An 18,597-nucleotide genomic window follows, 5' to 3' on the forward strand; every position below is an offset into this window, starting at 1 on the left:
TGGCAGTTTTATTCTTCTTTCTGTTTTCCTCTTTCCCCATTTACCCTTTGCTGCAGCAGCAAGCCATTATGTCCTTTACAGACTCACACTTGCTGCTGCAGCGACAGACGCAGCTGCGGCCTCAGCAGCAATTCAGAGCAGACAGCAAACTGGCGGAGGCGCCCCCTCTGCAGGAGGCCTGGGGGCCCCCGGAGAGGGTTCAGCAGCCCCAATCTGCTGCAGCAGCAGCAGCAGCAGCAGCAGCTGCTGCTGCTGCTGCTGCTTCTCCTCGCCTCTTTTTCTCCACAGCGTTTCTCTACGACTCTTCAGACGACGAAGCAAACCAGCTAGACCTCTCCGTGCCCTTCCACAGGGGCCTCGAAGACCCCAGCAGCCCTGGGGGGCCCCCCGTGGGGAGCCCAGGGGGGGCCCCCCGCGGGGGCCCCAAGGGGGGCCGCCCCAGCTCCTTGCGAGTCATTTTTGACTCTGCAGCGGGGCAGCGCCACGTGGAGTTGGGGCCCCTCAGAGAGCTAGACTGGTCTGAGCAGCTGTTTGTCCCTTTGGCTCCAAAGGAGGCAGCAGCAGTGAGAACAGAAGACCTTTTTGAGGGGCCCCATGCAGAAAATGGAGAAGAGCAGCAAGCTCCAGACGGCGCAGCAGCAGCAGCAGCAGCAGCAGCAGCAGCAGCAGCAGCAGCGGGGGCTCAGCAGCAGCTGCTGCTGCAGCGCGAGCGCCCGCCAAGCGCTTTCAGTGGCTGCAAGCTGGTCCCGAAGTCCCACAGCCAGGACCTGACCAGTGGTCCACCCCGGGACAACTGTGGGGGCCCCCAGGGCCCCAAACAAAGACCCAGCCAGCTTCTATTTCCTTTTAGACTCAGATCTCAAAGCCAGGGGGCCCTGAGGGCCCCAGAGGCCATTAGAGAATCTTGCAAAGCGCAGCTAATGGGCATCCCGGGCCCTCCAGCTTCTCCAGGGGCCCCGGGGGCCCTGGGGGCCTTGGGGGCCCTGGGGGCCCCGGGGGCCCCCAGATGCCCAGGAGAAGCGGGTTTTCCAGATTTTCCGAGAACTCCAGAGGCGTTTCAGGCCTTTGCTGCTTCTCAAGCCCCAGGGGCAAGAGAAGCTTCGAAAATAGAAATAAAAAGGGCCCCTCAGCGCCTTTTTTTGAGGCCCCCAGAGGCCACTAGCCCCAGATCTAGCGGCCCCTGGGCCCTGGGGCCCCTGGGGGCCCCCAGGACTCCCGGGGGGCCCCCTGTGGGCCCCCCTGTGTTCTTCAGCACTCCCCGAGCTGTCTCTGCTCCGTCTCCCTACGATGCTGCAGGGGGCCCTCTGCATATTCCTGTTGCTGCAGCGCATCCTGTCCCTGCTGCTGCTGCTGCTGCTGCTGCAGCTTGCGGCAAGCTGGCCGGCTCCTGCTGTTCGCCTGTATGGCTGCAGGTGCTGCAGCAGCAGCAGCAGCAGCAGCAGCAGCAGCACTACCCAGGACCTCCCCTGGGCCCCCCCTTTGCACCCCCGGGGCCCTACTGGGGCCCCGTGTTCCCTATGAGGCCCTCCCCTTGGTGGGGCCCGGGCCCCTGGGTACCGCCGGGGGCCCCCCTAACCCCTTCAGGGCTGGGGGGCCCCCTCACGCGCTCCCTAGAACTTACCAGGGGCCCCCGCCAGCAGCTGCTGCACAGTTGCTCCAGCAGCATGCTGCTTCGGGGGGCCCCAGGGGCCCCAGGGGCCCCAGGGGCCCCAGGGGCCCCAGGGGCCCCCCAGGTGGGGCCCCACGGCCTCAGAAGGAGTTCCAGTTTTGCCTCAATTCAGAAATTGGGGAGGGTGTTTGATGCTGCAGCGCCAACGCATCAGCAGCAAACACGGCAGCAGCAGCAACTGCAGCCGCAGCACCAGCAGCAGAAACAGCTACAGTTACAGCAGCAGCAACAGCAGCAGCAACAGCAGCAGCAACAGCACCAACAGCACCAAATGCAGCAAGAGCAACAGCAACAGGAGCAACAGCATCACCAACAACTTCCGGAGAAACAGCAGCGTCAAGTGCAGCAGGAGCAACAACATCATCAAAAGCAACAACCGCAGCAGCAGCAGCAAATGCAGCAGCAGGAGCTGTCACAGCAGCAGGAGCAGCAGCAACAACAGCAACCTTTCTGTCCGGCACAATCGATGCAGCAGGAGCAGCAGGCCAGGCAGCCTCCAATGCAGGAGCAACAGCAGCATCAACAGCAGCTGCAGCAGCACCAGCATCAACAGGAACTCACACTGCAGCAGCAGCAGCAGCAACATCAACAGTTTCTGCAGCAGCAGCAGTCACTGGAGCAGCGCCAGCAACAACAGTCACTTCAGCAGCAGCAGCAGCAGCAGCAGCATTTCCTGCAGCAGCAGCAGGAGCAGCAGCAACAACAGTTACAGCAGCAGGAGCGGCCGCAACAACAGTTGCAGCGGCAGGAGCAGCAGCAACAACAGTTGCAGGAGGAGGAGCAGCAGCAACAACAGCAGTCACTGCAGCAGCAACAACGACAGCAAACGCAACCACTGCAGCAGCAGCAGCAGCAGCAGCAGCAGCAACAATCAGAGCAGCAGCATCAGCCCTGCCCGCAGCAACAGTTTCCAGGAGAGTTTGAAAAGTATTCATTGAAGCAGCAAAACGCAATTCCTTTCCTTACTGCCTGCAGCACAGAGCAGGCCCGCAAGCCCGGCCGCCGCCGCCTCCGCCGCTGCCGCAGCAGCAGCAGCAGCAGCAGCAGCAGCAAGAGCAGCAGGGCAGCACGCCCTCCTTTGCTGTCTCCTTCGCAGGCCTCTGTTGACAGCGATCTGCCTCTAGGGGGGCCCCCTCCGCTGCTTGTCCCTCAGCAGCAGCAGCAGCAGCAGCAGCAGCAGCAGCAGCAGCAGCAGAAGAAGAATGGGGCCCCTGAAGCAAAAGTGGATCTATCGAGGGGCGCAGGTGCAGCAGCTGCTGCGCGCAGCCGCCCTGATGCAGCAGCAGCGCAGCAAAGCCGAAGAAGCAGCTATACAGCTGACCAGCTGCTGCAGTGTGCTGCTGCTGCTGCTCCTGCTGCTCTTGCTGCTCCTACTGCTGCTGCTCCTCCTGTTTTTGCTGCTGGTCCTCGTGGAACTTCAGCTGCTGCGGCATTTCGCCGCAACTCGGCAGCAACGGAGCGCAGTTGCACTCTGCAAAGCAGCAGCAGCAGCAGCAGCAGCAGCAGCACTAGCAGCAGCAGCAGCAGCAGCGAGTTCCCCAACAGCCCCTCTGACGGCACTGCAGATGGCCTCCCAGAAAGCCCAGCAGCAATTGGGGGCCGCATTCTCCGAAGGTTGCAAACTTTGAATTCCATTTTGACTCGCCAGGACTCTTTTGAAGGAAGTCTTTCTCTCAGGGGGCCCCCATCGAGGGCCCCCTCTGCTGTTGGAGGCCCTACTCTAGCCTCTAGGGGCCCCCCGGGGGCCCCCCCCAGGGGCCCCCTGTCTGCGCACAGCAGCAGCAGCTGCCCCAGGGCCCCCGAGCGCGCCTGTTCCTTAGGCCCGAGGGCCCCGCGTTCACTGGGGGCCCCTGAGGGGGCCCCCGGGGGCACTCATATTGAAGGGGAGGGGCCCTCTAGGGGGCCCCTTCCCTCAATGCTGCCTCTTGGGGCCCCTGCTGCTGCTGCGGGAGGCCCCGCAATGAGCAGCAGCCCGAGGGGCCTCTCCCTTGTGGCTGCAGGAGTCCCGCGGCTGACGCTGGCTGCTCTGAACTCCGCGGGGGGCCCCCCGGGGGCCCCCCCAGGCCCCGGGATGGGGCCCCCCGGGGGGCCCCCAGGGTCCACTTTGCTGCCCCGCAGAGCTCTTAGCAGCTCTTTGCAAGCTCCTCGGTGGCCCCGAAATCCACAGCCAGTAAATTCCTTTACAGAAAAGCCCCTTATGGAGCCTCAGGGGGTTCGAGATCGAGAAAGAAAGAGAAAAGAGAAAGAAAGAACTTCCAAAAAAGATCGAAATTTGCACAAGTCCGCTGCAGCAGCTGGCGGGGAGCAGCAAAAGGGGAAAGAAGCAAAAGAAAGGCCTCGAAGAGGCTCCGTAAACTGCAGCACACAAACTGAAATCTGCGAATACCCAAAAGTTGAGCCAAAAGGGGTTCTTGGGGGCCCCCCAGGAGTCCCGCAGCCAGGGGGGGCCCCCCTTGAGGCTTCCCAGGCTGCAGCTGCCGCTGCCAGCAGCACGACAACCATCAGCATCAGCAGCAGCAGCAGCAGCAGCAGCAGCAGCAGCAGCAGAGCGCTCTGCAGCAGCAACGCGGCCAAAGAGGACCGAAAAGGGAGAAGTGAAAGCCTAGCAAAATACTTTGACAGTGGGGGCCCCCCGCAGGAAAGCAGCCGCCAGGGGCCCCTGGGGGCCCCCGTGGAGCTCTTTGGGGGCCCCCTGGAGGCAGCAAATGAGCAGCTTTCTTCGGATTTCTTAACAGATGAGGCCCTATCCCCTCTGCGAGCCTCTCAGGCAAATCTTGCGAACTCCACGGGGGCCCCCGGCTCCTTTTTAAGCGGGTTTTTTGGCTCTCTAGGCGACCCGGGGGCCCCTCCAGAGGCCTCCTTGGGGGCCTCGGGGGCCCCCACGGGCCCGCTATCTACGGGGCTGGAGCTCTCTGGGGCTCTTCTGTCCTCTGGGGCCTCTTTAGCCAGCAGCTTGAGCAGCAGCAGCAGCAGCAGCAGCAGCAGCAGCAGCAGCAGCAGCAGCGCTGCCGATGGAGCTCGACGCAGCTCTAGGGGCCCAGCTTGTGGGGCCCCCTCAAGGTCTATATGCACCCCCCGAAACCTGCAACGTCTGAACGTCCAGTGGGCCCTCTGGAGCGCCCACTATGAGCCCGGGGGGCCCCCCGGGGGCCCCCTAGGGGGGCCCCTTGGGGGGCCCTTTGGGGGGCCCCCAGTGACGCCTGCGGGGTCTTCAGCTGCAGGGCAGTTGGGCGTGGAGGCCCTGACGCCAGCTGCTGCAGCTCTGTGGGGCCCTGCAGCAAAATGCTGCAGCCGCCTCTGTGGCTTTCCTTCCTTAGGCGAGGCGCGGCGTGGCTGCAGCAGCTGTCACGTGGCTGTGGGCCTCCCGCAGCAGCAGCAGCAGCAGCAGCAGCAGCAGCAAGACTGGCCCGCAGCAGGGGCTGCCCGCGGCGCTTTTCAGGGCTTTGCAGTCTGCAGGTCAGCAGCAGCAATCAGCAAGTTCTTTTCTCGTTTGTAATCTTTTCTTGCTTTTACTTTTATTCATTTCAATCTTAGAAATCTAATTTAAAATCTTCTTGCAGAAACATTTTTCCTGGCTGCTGCTGCTGCTCCCGGTGTACGTACAGGGCTCCAGGCGTGCGGCTGCTGGTGCTCTGGGGCGCAGCAACAGCAAGCCAGCTGTCGCTGGAGGCCCCGCATGCAGAACTCGCAGGCGAGCCAGGCCTTGCTGCTGCTGCTGCTGCTGTTGCTGCTGCTGCTGCTGCTGCTGCTGCTGCTACCGGTTGTGCTTTGTACGTATTACTGCCGTTGCGTTTTCTTCTGCTTCCGTGATCACTATTTTTGCATTGGTGCTGCTGCTGCAGCTGCTGCTGCAACTGCAGGAACAGCAGCAGCAGCTGCAGCAGCAGCTGCTGCAGCTGCTGCAGCAGCAGCTGCTGCTGTTCTTGCTGCTGCTTGCTGAGAAAAGGCCAAGAGGCCTACAGAGCTGCAGGCTTTGCTGCTGTGGCTGTTTTCAGTGTGGCTGCTGGCGGAGCTTCGGGCCCGGCGGAGTCCCCAGAGGGCAGTTGACTCTGCAGTGGAAAGAGTGGGTTTTGTCTTTTTGGAATTTCCATTTTGTCTTTTTATCTTTTTTTGTCCTTTTTGTCCCAGTCTTGGTTGGCAAAAAGAAAGAAAACCCCAAGGCAGCACTAAGCCTTGCAAGGGGCCCCCTTTGCTGCATGCAGGTCCTCAAGAGGCTGACAGAAGCAGAGAGGAAAGAAACTTCTGTTGCCCTGGCCCTTGTGCTGGGGGACGAGGGGCCCCCAGGGGGCCCTCCGGAGCAGCCAGAAGCAGCTCTGCAGCAGCCTTTGGGGGCCCCCCATCGGCCTTTGCGGGTTTACTTGAAGGGGGGGGGCCCTGCACAGGCTCTGCTGTTCCGGGGGGTGAGCCGAGGCCCCTTTGCAGCTTTTGCTGCTGCTGCAGGCCCCCTCTGAGGCATTTCTGGGGGCTGTGGGGCCCCACACCTGCAGCTAAAAGGCCCCTCTTGGCTGCTGTTTGTGGGGCTGCTCAGGGCCTGCAGACGCCACCGGCTGATGTTCTGCAGCAGGAGAATGCCGGTAAGCCGCAGCAGCAGCAGCAGCAGCGCAGCAGCAGCAGCACAGCAGCAGCAGCGGGAGGTGTCTGGACAGTCCGGGGCCCCGGAGGTGTGGGGAGTTGAAGCAGCAAAGGCTCGGGTGTATGTACACTTTGCAGCAACTGCAGGGGCCCTGCGAATGGTGGAGATCAACACAGAAGTCGAGGGCCCCGCGTGGGTCTGTCTTGGGAATGGCCTCTTCAGGGGGGCCCCAGAAAGTGTGGAAAGCATCAGCTTTCCTTGCGGGGGAGGCAGCGAGCAGCTTCAGGTTTGCTTTTTTGCTGCTGCAGCTGCTCTTCTGTGTGCTTTTTTGCTGCTGCAGCTGCTCTTGTGTGTGCACTAGTGCTGCTGCAGCTGCTCTTTTGTGTGCAATAGTGCTGCTGCAGCTGCTCTTCTGTGTGCACTAGTGCTGCTGCAGCTGCTCTTTTACATGCACTAGTGCTGCTGCAGCTGCTCTTTTACATGCACTAGTGCTGCTGCAGTGTCTTAGGAGCTGGCTGGCTGAAGCGGACCCAAGAGGGCCTTCAAATAATGCTCGTTGGACTTGTTTGCTTCCCTTTGCAGATGCTGCACAAACTGATTCCTACCGACGCAGCAGCAGCACCGAGAGCAGCAGCCTCAGCTGCTGCAGCAGGCAAACTAACGCTTGCCATGAGGCTCTAACTGCTGCCTCTTTCAGCTCAAACAGATCCATTAGTGGGGCCTCTGGACACAGGTTGCTGAAAGATCATATTAACTTTTGCGCGCAGTGCTTTTTGCTGCACAACTTCGCTGCAGGTTTTTAAGTCGCACTGACCGTCTCAGTTGCTTCTAGCGACTGAGACAAAGCTCTTTAAGATTGAGGAAACAAAATATAAGCTTCTGTAATCCCTAATTCAAAGCGCTAGAGAGCATTTCAAGAATTAATTGGCCTGACGCTAGAGCTGTTCAACAGTTCCTCAACGGTTCTATGGTGTAGTGGTTAGCACTGCGGACTCTGAATCCGCCGACCTGGGTTCAAATCCCAGTAGGACCTCTTTTGTGGGATCTATTTTGTAATGCAGTCAAAAGTGTCTACTAAACTCATTAAGAGTCCAATTATGTTTATAAAAATTTGAAGGTCCTACTGGGATTTGAACCCAGGTCGGCGGATTCAGAGTCCGCAGTGCTAACCACTACACCATAGAACCGTCTGCTGGTGGTCTGTTGCTGCATTCGTCGTTTGAAAAGATGGAATTCCAATTGGAATTTATTGATCTGGTATTGTATCCTCTTCAAAGAGTTTAAATAAAATTCTGTTGTATTGAAATGGGGAAAAGAGAGCTCTGCTGCAGAGCCGCGGAGGCGTCTGCTGGGGTCACCTGGGGCCCACAGCCCAGCAGCAGCAGCAGCTGTCTGCCTATCTCACTGCTGCAGCAGCAGCTTCCCATTGCTGCATACTAGCAGCATTTGTTCTTCATTGTTACTGCAGGTGATTAAAGGGCATTTGACAAGCTTAAGTGTAATTCAGGTGTGCGGCCCAGCTCGGTCCAGGCACTCCAGCTTCCTGTGTTTGCTGTTATTTCCTCATTAAGAGCACTAGCGGTGCTCTCTGAGCTCCCTTTTAGTTTCATTTCTTCCCCTTTTCTCCCAGCTAGCCACAGATTCGGTGTACGAACAGCTGCATTGAGTCACTTGCTGCCAAACAATTCAAAAAGAACAGATTTGGCTCTGGAAGCAGCAGCTGCATTCCTCACTCCCCGCCGTGCTGCTGCTCATGGGCTTCGGGCCAAGAGAATCTCCCAACCCCGGCGTGCTGCGGCCAGGGGGTGACAGAGCCAGCAGCACAGTGGGGTCTTCGGCTTTATCCCTTGACACCACCAGCTGTCTCGCAGCTTCCTCCCGCAGCAGTAGCAGCAGCAGTAGCAGCAGCAGTAGCAGCAGCAGGAGCAGCACGAGCAGCAAAAGCTGCAACGTTGCTCTCTCCAGCTCCAGCAGCAGCAGCAGCAGCAACAGCAGGCGCTGCAGCGCTAGCCTTGCCAGCTCCAGCCGTAGCAGCAACAGCAGGCGCTGCGATGCTAATCTTTCGAGCTCCAGGAGCAGCAGCAACAACAAGCCCTGCAGCACCAATCTACCTAAATCCAACAGCAGGAGCAACAGCGGTGAGCACCTTGCAAGAGGGCTCGCTAGCTCCAAAGGCAGCAGCAGCAGCAGCAGCAGCAGCAGCAGCAGCAGTAGCCGAAGCAGCAGCAGTCTTTCCAGCTCGAACTCCAGCAGCACCAGCAGCAGCGCCACCAAAAAAACAAGCCTGAGCTGTTCGTCTGTTACAAATCTGGAAGGCTCTCGTGCAGCCAAGTCGCAAGATGTCTTCGCTCCAAAGATACAGTCGAAAGAGCAGCAGGTGCAGCAGCAGCAGCAGCAGCAGCAGCAGCAGCAAGAACGAGGGTCTAGGACAACAGCAAATAGCACGCAACAGTCCAGCGAGAAATGTGAAGCTGCCCGTGGCTCTCTGGGTCGCAGCAGCAGCTCAGCATCTGTGTCTCGCAAATCAACAGCGCTTGCTGCTGCTGCTCCAGCAGCTGCTTTTGCTGCTGCTGCTGCTGCTGCTACTGCTGACACCTTTGGTGCAATTCCGTGCGCCACCTGGGGCTCCTGGGGCATATCAGCCAGCAGCCAATCTTCTAGAGTTAAAGGCAGCAACGACGCCTCCAAGTCTCAAGGTCAGTTCCCCCCAAAGCGGCAGCAGCAACAGCACGGGCAGCAGCAGCAGCAGCAGCAGCAGCAGCAGCAGCAGCAGCAGCACGGAACTGAGTCAGGTAGTGCGGAGCTCACCAGCACGAGATGCTATGAAATCCCCATTCTGAACTCTTCAGGGCACAGCATATCGGGAGCCGCTTTAAATGCGGCATCCGTGGAACCCTTACGCTCTGTTGCTGCTGCTGCTGCTGCTGCTGCTGCTGCTGCCTCTGCTGCTGCGTCTGCTGATTCCTTTGCAGCAATTCCTTGTGCCACCTGGAGCGCAGCCAGCCCCGACAGCAGCAGATCTTCCAAAGTGCAGTCCAGCCTTCGTTGCACCAATTCAGAGGACACTCCCTTGTCGCGGCAGCTAGCCGCCAGTCAGCGCTGCAGCAAGAGCAGCAGCAGCAGCAGCAGTAGCAGCAGCAGCCGCAGCAGCTTGCTGCAGGTCTAGTGAGGCGGTTCCTTTCTTCCAGGCGCCTCAGCATTGGCTGCCGCTACGGCAGCAGCAGCTGCAGCAGCCGCAGCAGCTGCAGCAGCCGCAGCAGCTGCAGCAGCCGCAGCAGCTGCAGCAGCCGCAGCAGCTGCTGCAGCGGCCGCGCACCGAAGCAGCTAGAGCCTAAGCCGGCAGGGCCCGAGACAGGCGCAGCCTGCGTGCTGCAGGGCCCCACAGTGCTTGCTTTAGTTTGCTGCTTGGGGCACCTGCTGCAGCAGCAGCAAATCTTTCAAAGCAGCCCCTCTTGGCAGCTCTGACTCACATTATAAGACCCCCCTTTGGCTGCTACGGGGTAGAAAAGGGGCTTTTGTTGAGCTACAAGGAGCAGCAGCAACTGCTGCTGCTGCTGCTGCTGCTGCCTCCTCTCAATGCAGCAGACGCACAGCCACAGGCAGCAATGCGCAGCTGCAGCAGGGCCCTACAAAACCCATTAAACAAATAAAACAACCCTAGGCGAAACTCAAAGTTCTGCAGCTGCTGCTGCTGCTGCATGCACGCAGCCCCACTAGCCGGCCCGCATGCAGCAGCAGCGCAGCAAGCGCTGCGGAGCTGCCACTGATTTGCTGCACTGGAGGCGGCCTGCTGGAGTGTCTAGACACCTGGCACTGCGCATGCCGCGCATGCATCTCCGCAAGTGTGCAGATCTTTCGGTTTGAAGCGGAGTCTGAGTTCAAGAAGAGCCGCAGCGCCTTGCGGGGCAGCTAGAGGCCTAAAGGAGCGTTCTGGAGGGGCTGTTTCCTAACTAAGGAGCCCCTGGCTCTGAGGTGTACGTACACCTGGACACTAAGCGCATGCACGGCGCTCGGCCGCCAACTCTGCACCCTTTTCGGCCTACAAACGCGGCAAAACCAGCAGCGCGCTGCTGCCGTTTGTCTATGCTAAGGATATGCTAGCAGCTGGCGAAGCCAGGGGTTTCTGGGGCCCCCCGGGGGCCCCCTGGGGCCCCCGGGGCTTAGTACTTCTCTTCCTTGAGCCCGTCTTTCAAATATATGAATCGGGGGGCCGTTTCCTCGTCTTTGTAGTACGCGTAGACCAGAGAGGCCTCGAAGTCGTTGCTCTCGGACATAAAGAATTGGAAATCGTCGAAACTGCCGAGGATTTTCTTCACGAGAGCTGCGGACTCAGTCTTGAAAGCCTCGACGCGAGAGGGGTTGTGCTCCTGCAGGTAGTCCATGACGCGTTTCAAATAGCCTTTGATGTAAGTCGTGAAGTCCTTTTTTGTCAAAGAAGTTTCGCTCAAGTGAAAGGCATTTATTATATCTATAACTGTTTCCGCAGCATCTTCGACTCCGCCCTCGCCTTCCTCGCTGCAGCGCACGAAAGCAGAAAACTTGAACTGCAGCAGCTGCGCGTGCAAAGTGCAGTTTGGATCTGGAAATTTCACTATCTGTTCACAGAGCTTCAACTAATTTATTAATTTTGAATTAAATAATTCTAATTCATTCAAGATCGCCCACCTGTTGTCCGCAATGCCGAAGTCCTCCGCTGCCTTCGTGACGCGGGTTCCCTTCACCTCAAAGGCGACTGCACACAGCCAACGCAAGGCGCAGCGGCTCCATGCAGGAAAATATGGAGGACCATTTACAGCACTTCACCCCTCAGCTTCCCCAGACACCTCCCAAACAAGGACAGACATCACAAAAGAATTATAAATATTGAAAAAAATAACTATAGAGTGCGACGCGCCGCGTGCTGGGGCCTCTCGTTTGACGGCTGGCCTGGGGCTGCCTGGGGTATCTTCTGCGTTCTGTCTGCCCGTTGCCGGTCCCCAGCACTCCCTCTTTCAGATCTGTACCCACTTTATATGCAACATAAACATGAATTTCACCTAAATCTTCAGCGGGAAAGAAAAAAAACTGGAAATTGAGCACGTACCGTCCTTGAACGCGTCATCACCGAACGGCACCAGATGAGGGTAGGAATCCGAGCAGAGCTCGTCGCCAGAGAAGACGCATTTATAAACCTTCATCTTCGTCTAATATGGCGAAGCAAAATTATTGAATGCAAAGAATAACAGAAAAAATACTGGCGCAGGGGACCGCTGTGATCGATAGCGCTGTGGGGGGGGCTGCAGCAGTGTTGTCGCAATGCCAATTCAAACAACACCAGCCCCGTGTGCCGTAAGAGTTCGCTTGTCAGATTTTCGCGCACTGTTTCATAATTTAAAGAAGTGTAATTTGATAATTCATATTTTAAATTGAAAGTGGCTCACTAGTCGCTTTAGAGCGGGAGATTCCAGCGTTTCGGGAACCCACTCCCGCCTGATCTGAAACGGCGACGAAGTGAACGGGGCCCGTCTGCAGCTCCTTGCAGCCAGGTGCGCTATTGCGTCTTTTCCTTTCACTAACTTGTTGCATTTTTCCGCGGTTACATTTGAACTGCTTTCCAATACTTTGTGTCTGGCTAGGCTTGGGTGTTTCAGCTGTTTGCCTGTGGGGTGCTGCTGCAGCCACCCCCCGCTGGAACGCTGTGCATGCGTGTACCCAGCATGAACACAACTGCATGTTCTGCTCCTTGTTTGCTGTGAAGCAATAAGCTGTTCTTTTTTCTTGTCTTATTACCGTAAGTCTTCGCGGGAACGCCCGAAGGCGCGGGCGGGAACTGTGGACTGCGTCACTCCCAGTGGTCCGGGTCCCGCCAGTTTTACACCGCCAGTTCGCCAGCTGCAGCGCCTCAGTTTCTGCGTTTCTGGGCCCAGCACGACTTCATTTTTAGCGGAGAACAAATTTGAAAGCCGTCTGAGTGGGGGCTGCGCAGCAGCGGCGCCGCTGCGGGCAACTTGAACTGGAGGCTGGCGCTGCGGCTGCGGGCTGTGTGTGCGCAGGCGATGACGATCGACATAAATCTCCTGCGGGAGGAGAAGGGCGGCTGCCCTGCGAAGGTGGCGGAGAGCGAAAGACGGCGAGGGAGGGACCCTTCGCGGGTGGATCAGCTGGTGGCAGCGGACAAGCGGTGGCGCGAGGCGACGTTCGCGCTGGAGCAGGGCCGCAAGGACTTGAACGCGGTGAACAAGGAGATCGGGCAGCGCAAAAAGGCGAACTCGAAGGACTCTTGCGAAGAACTGGTGGCGAAGACTGCGGAAATAAAGGGAAAGCTGCAGTCGCTGGAGGCGGAGGCGGCGGCCGCCGCGCAGACCCGAGACCGGCTGCTGCGGGGAATCGGCAACCTCGTGCACGACTCCGTCCCCGTGAGCAGCGACGAAGCAGAAAACAAAGTTGTGAGGACTTGGGGGACTCCAAATAAAGTGAAGATCGACGGAAGTCCCGGGCGCATGCACCACCACGAGGTGCTCGCGCGGCTGCAGGGCGCGGACTTCAAGAAGGGAGTCGAAGTCGCTGGCCACAGGGGCTACTACCTCAAGGGGCCCGCAGTAATGTTGAATTATGCTTTAATTCAATACGGGCTGAGTTTTTTGGCGAAGAAGGGCTACCTGCCGGTGCAGCCGCCGTACTTCATCCGGAAGCCGGTGATGGCCGCGGCTGCGGAGCTGAAGGACTTCGAGGAAACGCTCTACCGCATCCCCCACGACGCCAGCAGCGCCCAGCAGCAGCAGCAGCAGCAGCAGCAGCAGCAGCAGCAGCAGCAGCAGGAGGCGGAGCGGGACGACATGTTCCTGATAGCGACGAGCGAGCAGCCGCTGTGCGCGCTGCACTGGCGCGAGCGGCTGGAGGAGAAGCTGCTGCCGCTGCGCTACGCAGGCAGCAGCACTTGCTTTCGCAAGGAGGCGGGGGCCCACGGCAAGGACTGCTGGGGGCTCTTCCGCGTGCACCAGTTCGAGAAGGTGGAGCAGTTCTGCGTGGCGGCTCCGTCTCAGTCTTGGGAGTTGCACGAGGAGATGTTGGCCACGGCTGAGGAGTTCTACCAGAGTCTCGAGCTGCCTTACAGAGTAGTGGCTGTCGTTTCGGGGGCTCTTAATGACGCGGCGGCCAAAAAGTATGACTTGGAGGGCTGGTTTCCCGGGGCTACGGGGCGTACCGGGAGTTGGTGAGTTGCAGCAACTGCACGGACTACCAGGCGCGGGAGTTCGAGATCAGGCTCGGCCACAAGAAGGAACCAGCAGCAGCAGCAGCAGCAGCAGCAGCAGCAGCAGCAGCGGAGGCCAAGCCTTTCGTGCATCTTCTCAACGCCACTCTCGTCGCCACTCAGAGGTGCTTGTGCTGCATTCTCGAAAACTACCAAACGCCCACCGGCCTCCGAGTCCCCAGGGCCCTCGTGCCTTACATGGGCGGCCAGGAGTTCCTGCACTACACAGCGGAAGCCGAAGACAGCAAGCGGGAGGCCTAGTGCCTCCCGCTGCTGCTGCTGCTGCTGCTGCTGCTGCTGCTGCTGCTGCAGCTGCTGCAGCTGCTTACGTTCGTCGCCTCCGGGCCTGGTTTCAAACTGCCGCTTTCAACTGCCACTGAACGCTGGGTAGATTCTGCAGCTTTGGACATGTTTGGAGAAGCAGATCTGCATGCGCATGCACTCCTTAAGCACTCGAATCTGCACAGACACTACTGCATTCAACATTCCCTTCAAGACACCAACTTCCTGCACTCCTCGTAGCCAAAAAGGGCTTTATGCCGAAGTTCTCGGCAGCAGAGTTGTTGAGAGTTTTAAAGACAGTGGCGAGGACTCTTTAGAAAGTTCTGGGCTGCTGCCATCAGCTTCCTCTTGTGCAATTTCCTCGCTTTGCTCATCGAAATCCTGCTGATCAGTAAACAGATCAATTTTCCGAGGAAGCTGCAACAAAACCGGAGAACTTTATTAATTATTTGTCTTTATTTTAAAGTGGCTGCAGCAAATCGTTGTTGCCTTACAATTAATATGAACGTTCTGTACAGATCAGTGGAAACAGACTTGCATATGCCGGTTAGGCATTGAGTGCTTGAGTGTGGATGCCACAAATGTAAATATAAATGCAGACATTTATTTGTAAACGTTCAGTCTGTAAAGCCAAATACCTTAAAACGTGCTACAGACAATAACCAGAAGCAGCAGAGGCAGCAGCAGCCGCGCTTTCCCTGCAGCGTTCGGGGCCCCCTGTTTGTTTGAAATAAGCTTGAAAATTTGACCCCGCCAGGCAAAGAGATGCCTTTGGGGGCCCCCGAGGGCCCCCCAGGGGGCCCTTGGAGGCTTTGGAGGCCCCTAGAGCAGCAGCAGCAGCAGCTGGCCCCGTTTTGCAAATGACTTGAAGACCCGGCGGTTCAAAAGGCCCGCCGAGCAGCCAAGTGAGTGCAGCAAAAAGGAAAAGAACTTTCTGACATAAACGGCAGAGTCTTGATTAATAAATGAACTAATCAAAGAAACGCCAGGGGGCACAGCGGGGAGGCGTCGGGGTGTGCAAAGTCAAGAATCACTAAAGTTCCTTTAGAGTCTATCTGCGCCACTTTCCAGTCTATGAGGGCCCAGGCATTTGCCTTTTCCCGCAGCCAAACCACACTGGACAGCGGCTTCAGCTCCTGAGTAACCACGGACGAAGGCCACCACGGATAAGGACCCGCGCTGCTGCTGCTGCTGCTGCTGCTGTTATTGCTGCTGCTGCTGCTGCTGCTGCTGCTGGCGGTGGGAGTGGTAGCACTGCTGCTGGCTCTGCCCGCATCGCCAGTCCTAGGACAGGCGGTTCGTCCGCTGTCCTCACTGCTGCTGCTGCTGCCACTGCCAAAGCTGCTGCTGCTGCTGCTGCTGCTGCTGCTGCTGCTGCTGCTGCTGCTGGCGTCGCCTCGAGGCGCACCAGCTTCGGCGCTTGAAGGCTGGCTGGCTGCTAGTTGCTGTTTCTTTTGCCTTTCAGAAGCCGCTGCTGCTGCTGCTGCTGCTATTGCTGCTGCTTCTGCTGCAGCGTACCTCCTCCTCCTTTGTTTTTCTATCCAGCGCAGCACGACTTTCCTGTACGCCTTGACAGCTTCTCTCTTCCTTGCTTCTTCTGCTGCTCGTTGCTGCTGCTGCAGCCGCCACTCTGCTGCTGCTGGCTCGTAAAAGGCCTGAATTGGCAAGTCGGCTTCATCTATTGCTGCTGCGCGGCTGCTGCAGTCCGGCCAGCAGCAGCCGCGGGCCTTTCTGCGGGCCATTGCTGCCTCATTGTAGAGTTCAACAGCAGCAGCAGCAGTTGCAGCTTCATCGATCTCATCCTGCAGCGGCCGGCTCGAGCCCGCGTCCGCAGCAGCAGCAGCAGCAGCAGCAGCAGCAGCTGCTGCTGCTGCTGCTGCTTCTTCCCGCTTCAGCCTGTCCAAGTCAAACACCAACCAGTCCGAAAGACTCCGCTTAAAAGGGTTGTAGCGGGGAACTCTTGGGGGAAAGCCCCCGGGGCCCCAGGGGCCCTCGGGGGCCCCACTGGGGCCCCCCTCGTCTTCTCCACATAAGACAGAAATGAGGCCCCTGGCGCTGAACTCTGCGAAGAAGGCGCTGTTGGGAAGTGTGTAGGCCCCAGACACTTCCAGCGTGCGCACGCCCCACTTGCTGCTGCTGCTGCTGCTGCTGCTGCTGTCGCTGCTGCTGCTGCTGCTGCTGCTGCTGTTGCAGCTGGGGAGAGCAGAACTGCTGCTCTCGGCTCTCTCCAAGGGGCTTCCCCGGTCGGTGCTGCTTCTGCCACTGCTGCTGCTGCTGCTGCTGCTGCTGCCACCAGAGGCGCTGGTAGGCTCACTGACACCCGAAATGCCACGTAGTAGCGAATTCGTACCATCGAGGCAACAGCTGCTGCTGCTGCTGCTGCTGTCTTCATTGTTGCTGCTGCTGCTTCTGTTCCCGCTGCTGCTTCCGCCGCCAGCCCCTTCTTCTGTCTCGACAGAGCTGCGTCTGCTGGATTCAGCTTCCGTAGTGAGCGACTGCACAGTTGACAGGCCTGCTGCGTGGCCGCTGCTGCTGCCGCTGCTGCTGCTGCTGCTGCTGCTGCTGCTGGGTTTGGTCTCCTGGTGCTCGCCGAGCAGCAGGAACGCGTCGTCTGCTGCACTGACAGAGCTGGTGCTGCTCTCTCTACTGGAGTCAGCTGCTGCTGCTGCTGCTGCTGTTGCTGCTGCTGCTGCGCCGCTTGAAGCTACCGCGGGGTTTGTTCTTGCAGCTGGGCCAGATGCAGCAGCAGCTGCTGCAGCAGTTGGTGGGACAGCAGCGACTGTTCCCGCCGCTGGCCCTGCTGGCTCAAAAAAAGCGGCAGCAGCAGCAGCAGCAGCTGTTGCTACTGCTGCTGCAGCAGCAAACATGCCAGACATCGGGAAAGCAGCACTTGCGTTGGCCGCTTGCAGCGCACCAGAAGTAGCAGCAGCTGCTGCCGCTTGTGGAGCAGCAGCAGCTGCTGCCGCAGCGACAGCAGCAGCAGAATCGCCGGCAGCAGGCGCTGGAGAGGCAGAGCTGGTGGGTCTCGAGGCCCTTTTGCTGCGCGGCGGCGAAAGTGCTGCAGCATCAAAAGTATCTTCAGCAGCAGCAGCAGCAGCTGGGCCTGCAGCACGAACCGCAGCAGCAGCAGCAGCAGCAGCAGCAGCAGCAGCCTCAGCGCGTCTCTCGCGCAGGACAAAAGCCACTTTGCGCATGAAGCTGCAGGGCTCTGAGTATTTGCTGCTGCGCTGCCAGGAAGACAGCATTTGCTGCCAAAGGGCGTGGGGGTCATTGGAGCATTGTTCGCGCTGCTGCTGCTGCTGCTGCTGCTGCTGCTGCTGCTGCGGCGTCCTGTGGCGCTTCGCGCGCATGGAGGAGATGGAGGGCGCGTGCAGCGCCCACAGCAGCAGCAGCTGCTGCTGCTGCTGCTGCTGCGGCAGCTGCTGCGTGGGGCGGCAGAGTGTCAGCAGCCCGTGAGAAGAAAGAGAAATGCGGTATATCCAGTAAGAGTCCATGGAAGGTATGATGGCTATACACCCGACTGCAGCAGCATCTGCTGCTGCATCTTCTGCTTCTTCTGCCACGGAGGAGGCCCTGCTGCTGAGTTGCAATTCGCCCCAGGACCCGCCCTGGTGCTGCTGCTGCTGCTGCTGCTGCAGCCTGCGCAGCTGCTGCTGCTGCTGCTGCATCTCCAGCTCCTGCAGCCGCTGCTGCCACGCCGCGGCGACCTCCGGGTCGTTTTCCGCGGCCCTTGCTGCAGCAGCAGCAGCTGCTGCTGCTGCTGTTTCCTTGGGGGGGAAAGCAGCAGAGTGCCACACCCTTACTGTGCCACCAGCATCCAAAGAAGCTATAAAGTACTCATGCATATCTCTCCAATCTGTTTGCTGCCGGACCCGCAGCAGGGGCCGTTCGTGGCCGCGGAGAGTGTACAGCAGGCGGCTGCAGGCGTGGGCGCCGCCCCCCGCTGCAGCAGCAGCAGCAGCAGCAGGCGTGACAGCAGCAGCAGGCGCCACAGCAGCAGCAGCCCACACCAGCAGCAGACGACTCTTGCCCGCGTGCCAAGTCACTATGTGCCGGCAGCGCAGCCTGCAGCACTGAATGCTGCAGCGCATTTCGGTGTCGCTGCAGCGGCGTGAAGCAAACAGCCCCACAGTGTTGCTGCTGCAGCTGCTGCTGCAGCAGTGGCCGCTGCTGCTGCTGGCGTTGCTGCAGCTGCTGCTGCTCCACCCGTCCCAGCAGCCGCGGGCCTTGCAGGACTCCGCGTTTCTCTCTGCGCCGTTCATGTGGCAGAAGCAGCCGCAGGAGCCGCTCTGCAGGGCCCCAGGGATGCTGGCTTGCTGCTGCTGCTGCTGCTGCTGCCGCTGCTGCTGCTGCTGCTGCTGCTGCTGCTGGTTTTGCTGCGCGGGCCTGTGGAGGGGCCTGCCGCTGCAGGCCGCTCCCGCCCAGCAGAAGTCGAAGCAGTCCTCAGCCTGAATGGGGGGCCCCTCGACTCTGCTGCCTGCTGCCCAGGCGCTGCGCTGCTGCTGCTGCCGGTGCTGCAGCAGCAGCAGCGGGAGAGTGTCGAGGTGCTGCAGCGAGAAGAGGGGCTGCAGCGTCTCGCTGTCGAAGAAGGAGGCCCCGAGTTTGGTGATGAAGGCGAACTGGTTGTTGCGGTGACACACGTCTATGGGCATGGGACTTGCTGCTGCTGCTGCTTGCTGCGGAGAAAGCCCCAAAAACAGCTCCCTTGCATGCAGCCCCGACTGCATGCAAAACGCATGCAAGCGGCCCCCCACGAAGGAGAAGGCGTGGCTGGCGCTGGCCACGACGTGGCAGCGGGAGCGCCAGCCAGGGGCCCCCCAACCAGCGCCCCACAGCCCCCCC

The 18,597-nt window shown here is 59.5% G+C and overlaps 5 protein-coding genes across 5 annotated transcripts; 3 read left to right on the forward strand and 2 right to left on the reverse strand.

Moving 5' to 3' along the window:
- Positions 1-68: 68 nt before the first annotated feature.
- On the forward strand, positions 69-5,165 carry ENH_00016230 (hypothetical protein; the record flags this gene model as incomplete). Its single annotated transcript, XM_013584376.1, has 1 exon — positions 69-5,165. A coding segment is annotated over one exon (5,097 nt), but the record flags the coding sequence as incomplete, so codon positions are not given.
- Positions 5,166-7,995: 2,830 nt separating this feature from the next.
- On the forward strand, positions 7,996-9,408 carry ENH_00016240 (hypothetical protein, conserved; the record flags this gene model as incomplete). Its single annotated transcript, XM_013584377.1, has 1 exon — positions 7,996-9,408. The coding sequence occupies one exon, from the start codon at positions 7,996-7,998 to the stop codon at positions 9,406-9,408; it is 1,413 nt and encodes a 470-aa protein (XP_013439831.1).
- A 994-nt stretch (positions 9,409-10,402) lies between these two features.
- ENH_00016250 (translationally-controlled tumor protein, putative) lies at positions 10,403-11,419 on the reverse strand (the record flags this gene model as incomplete). Its single annotated transcript, XM_013584378.1, has 3 exons — positions 10,403-10,757; positions 10,908-10,974; positions 11,326-11,419. The coding sequence occupies 3 exons, from the start codon at positions 11,417-11,419 to the stop codon at positions 10,403-10,405; spliced, it is 516 nt and encodes a 171-aa protein (XP_013439832.1).
- Positions 11,420-12,277: 858 nt separating this feature from the next.
- Positions 12,278-13,864, forward strand: ENH_00016260 (seryl-tRNA synthetase, putative; the record flags this gene model as incomplete). The annotated part of the gene is given in 2 exon segments (XM_013584379.1): positions 12,278-13,435; positions 13,439-13,864. Coding segments are annotated over 2 exon segments (1,584 nt in total).
- Positions 13,865-14,729: 865 nt separating this feature from the next.
- ENH_00016270 (hypothetical protein, conserved) lies at positions 14,730-18,482 on the reverse strand (the record flags this gene model as incomplete). The annotated part of the gene is made up of 1 exon (XM_013584380.1): positions 14,730-18,482. The coding sequence occupies one exon, from the start codon at positions 18,480-18,482 to the stop codon at positions 14,730-14,732; it is 3,753 nt and encodes a 1,250-aa protein (XP_013439834.1).
- Between the last annotated feature and the right edge of the window lie 115 nt (positions 18,483-18,597).

Source organism: Eimeria necatrix, genomic scaffold, assembly GCF_000499385.1.
Source record: "Eimeria necatrix Houghton genomic scaffold, Enh_scaff151, whole genome shotgun sequence".
NCBI classification, from domain to species: Eukaryota; Apicomplexa; class Conoidasida; order Eucoccidiorida; family Eimeriidae; genus Eimeria; species Eimeria necatrix.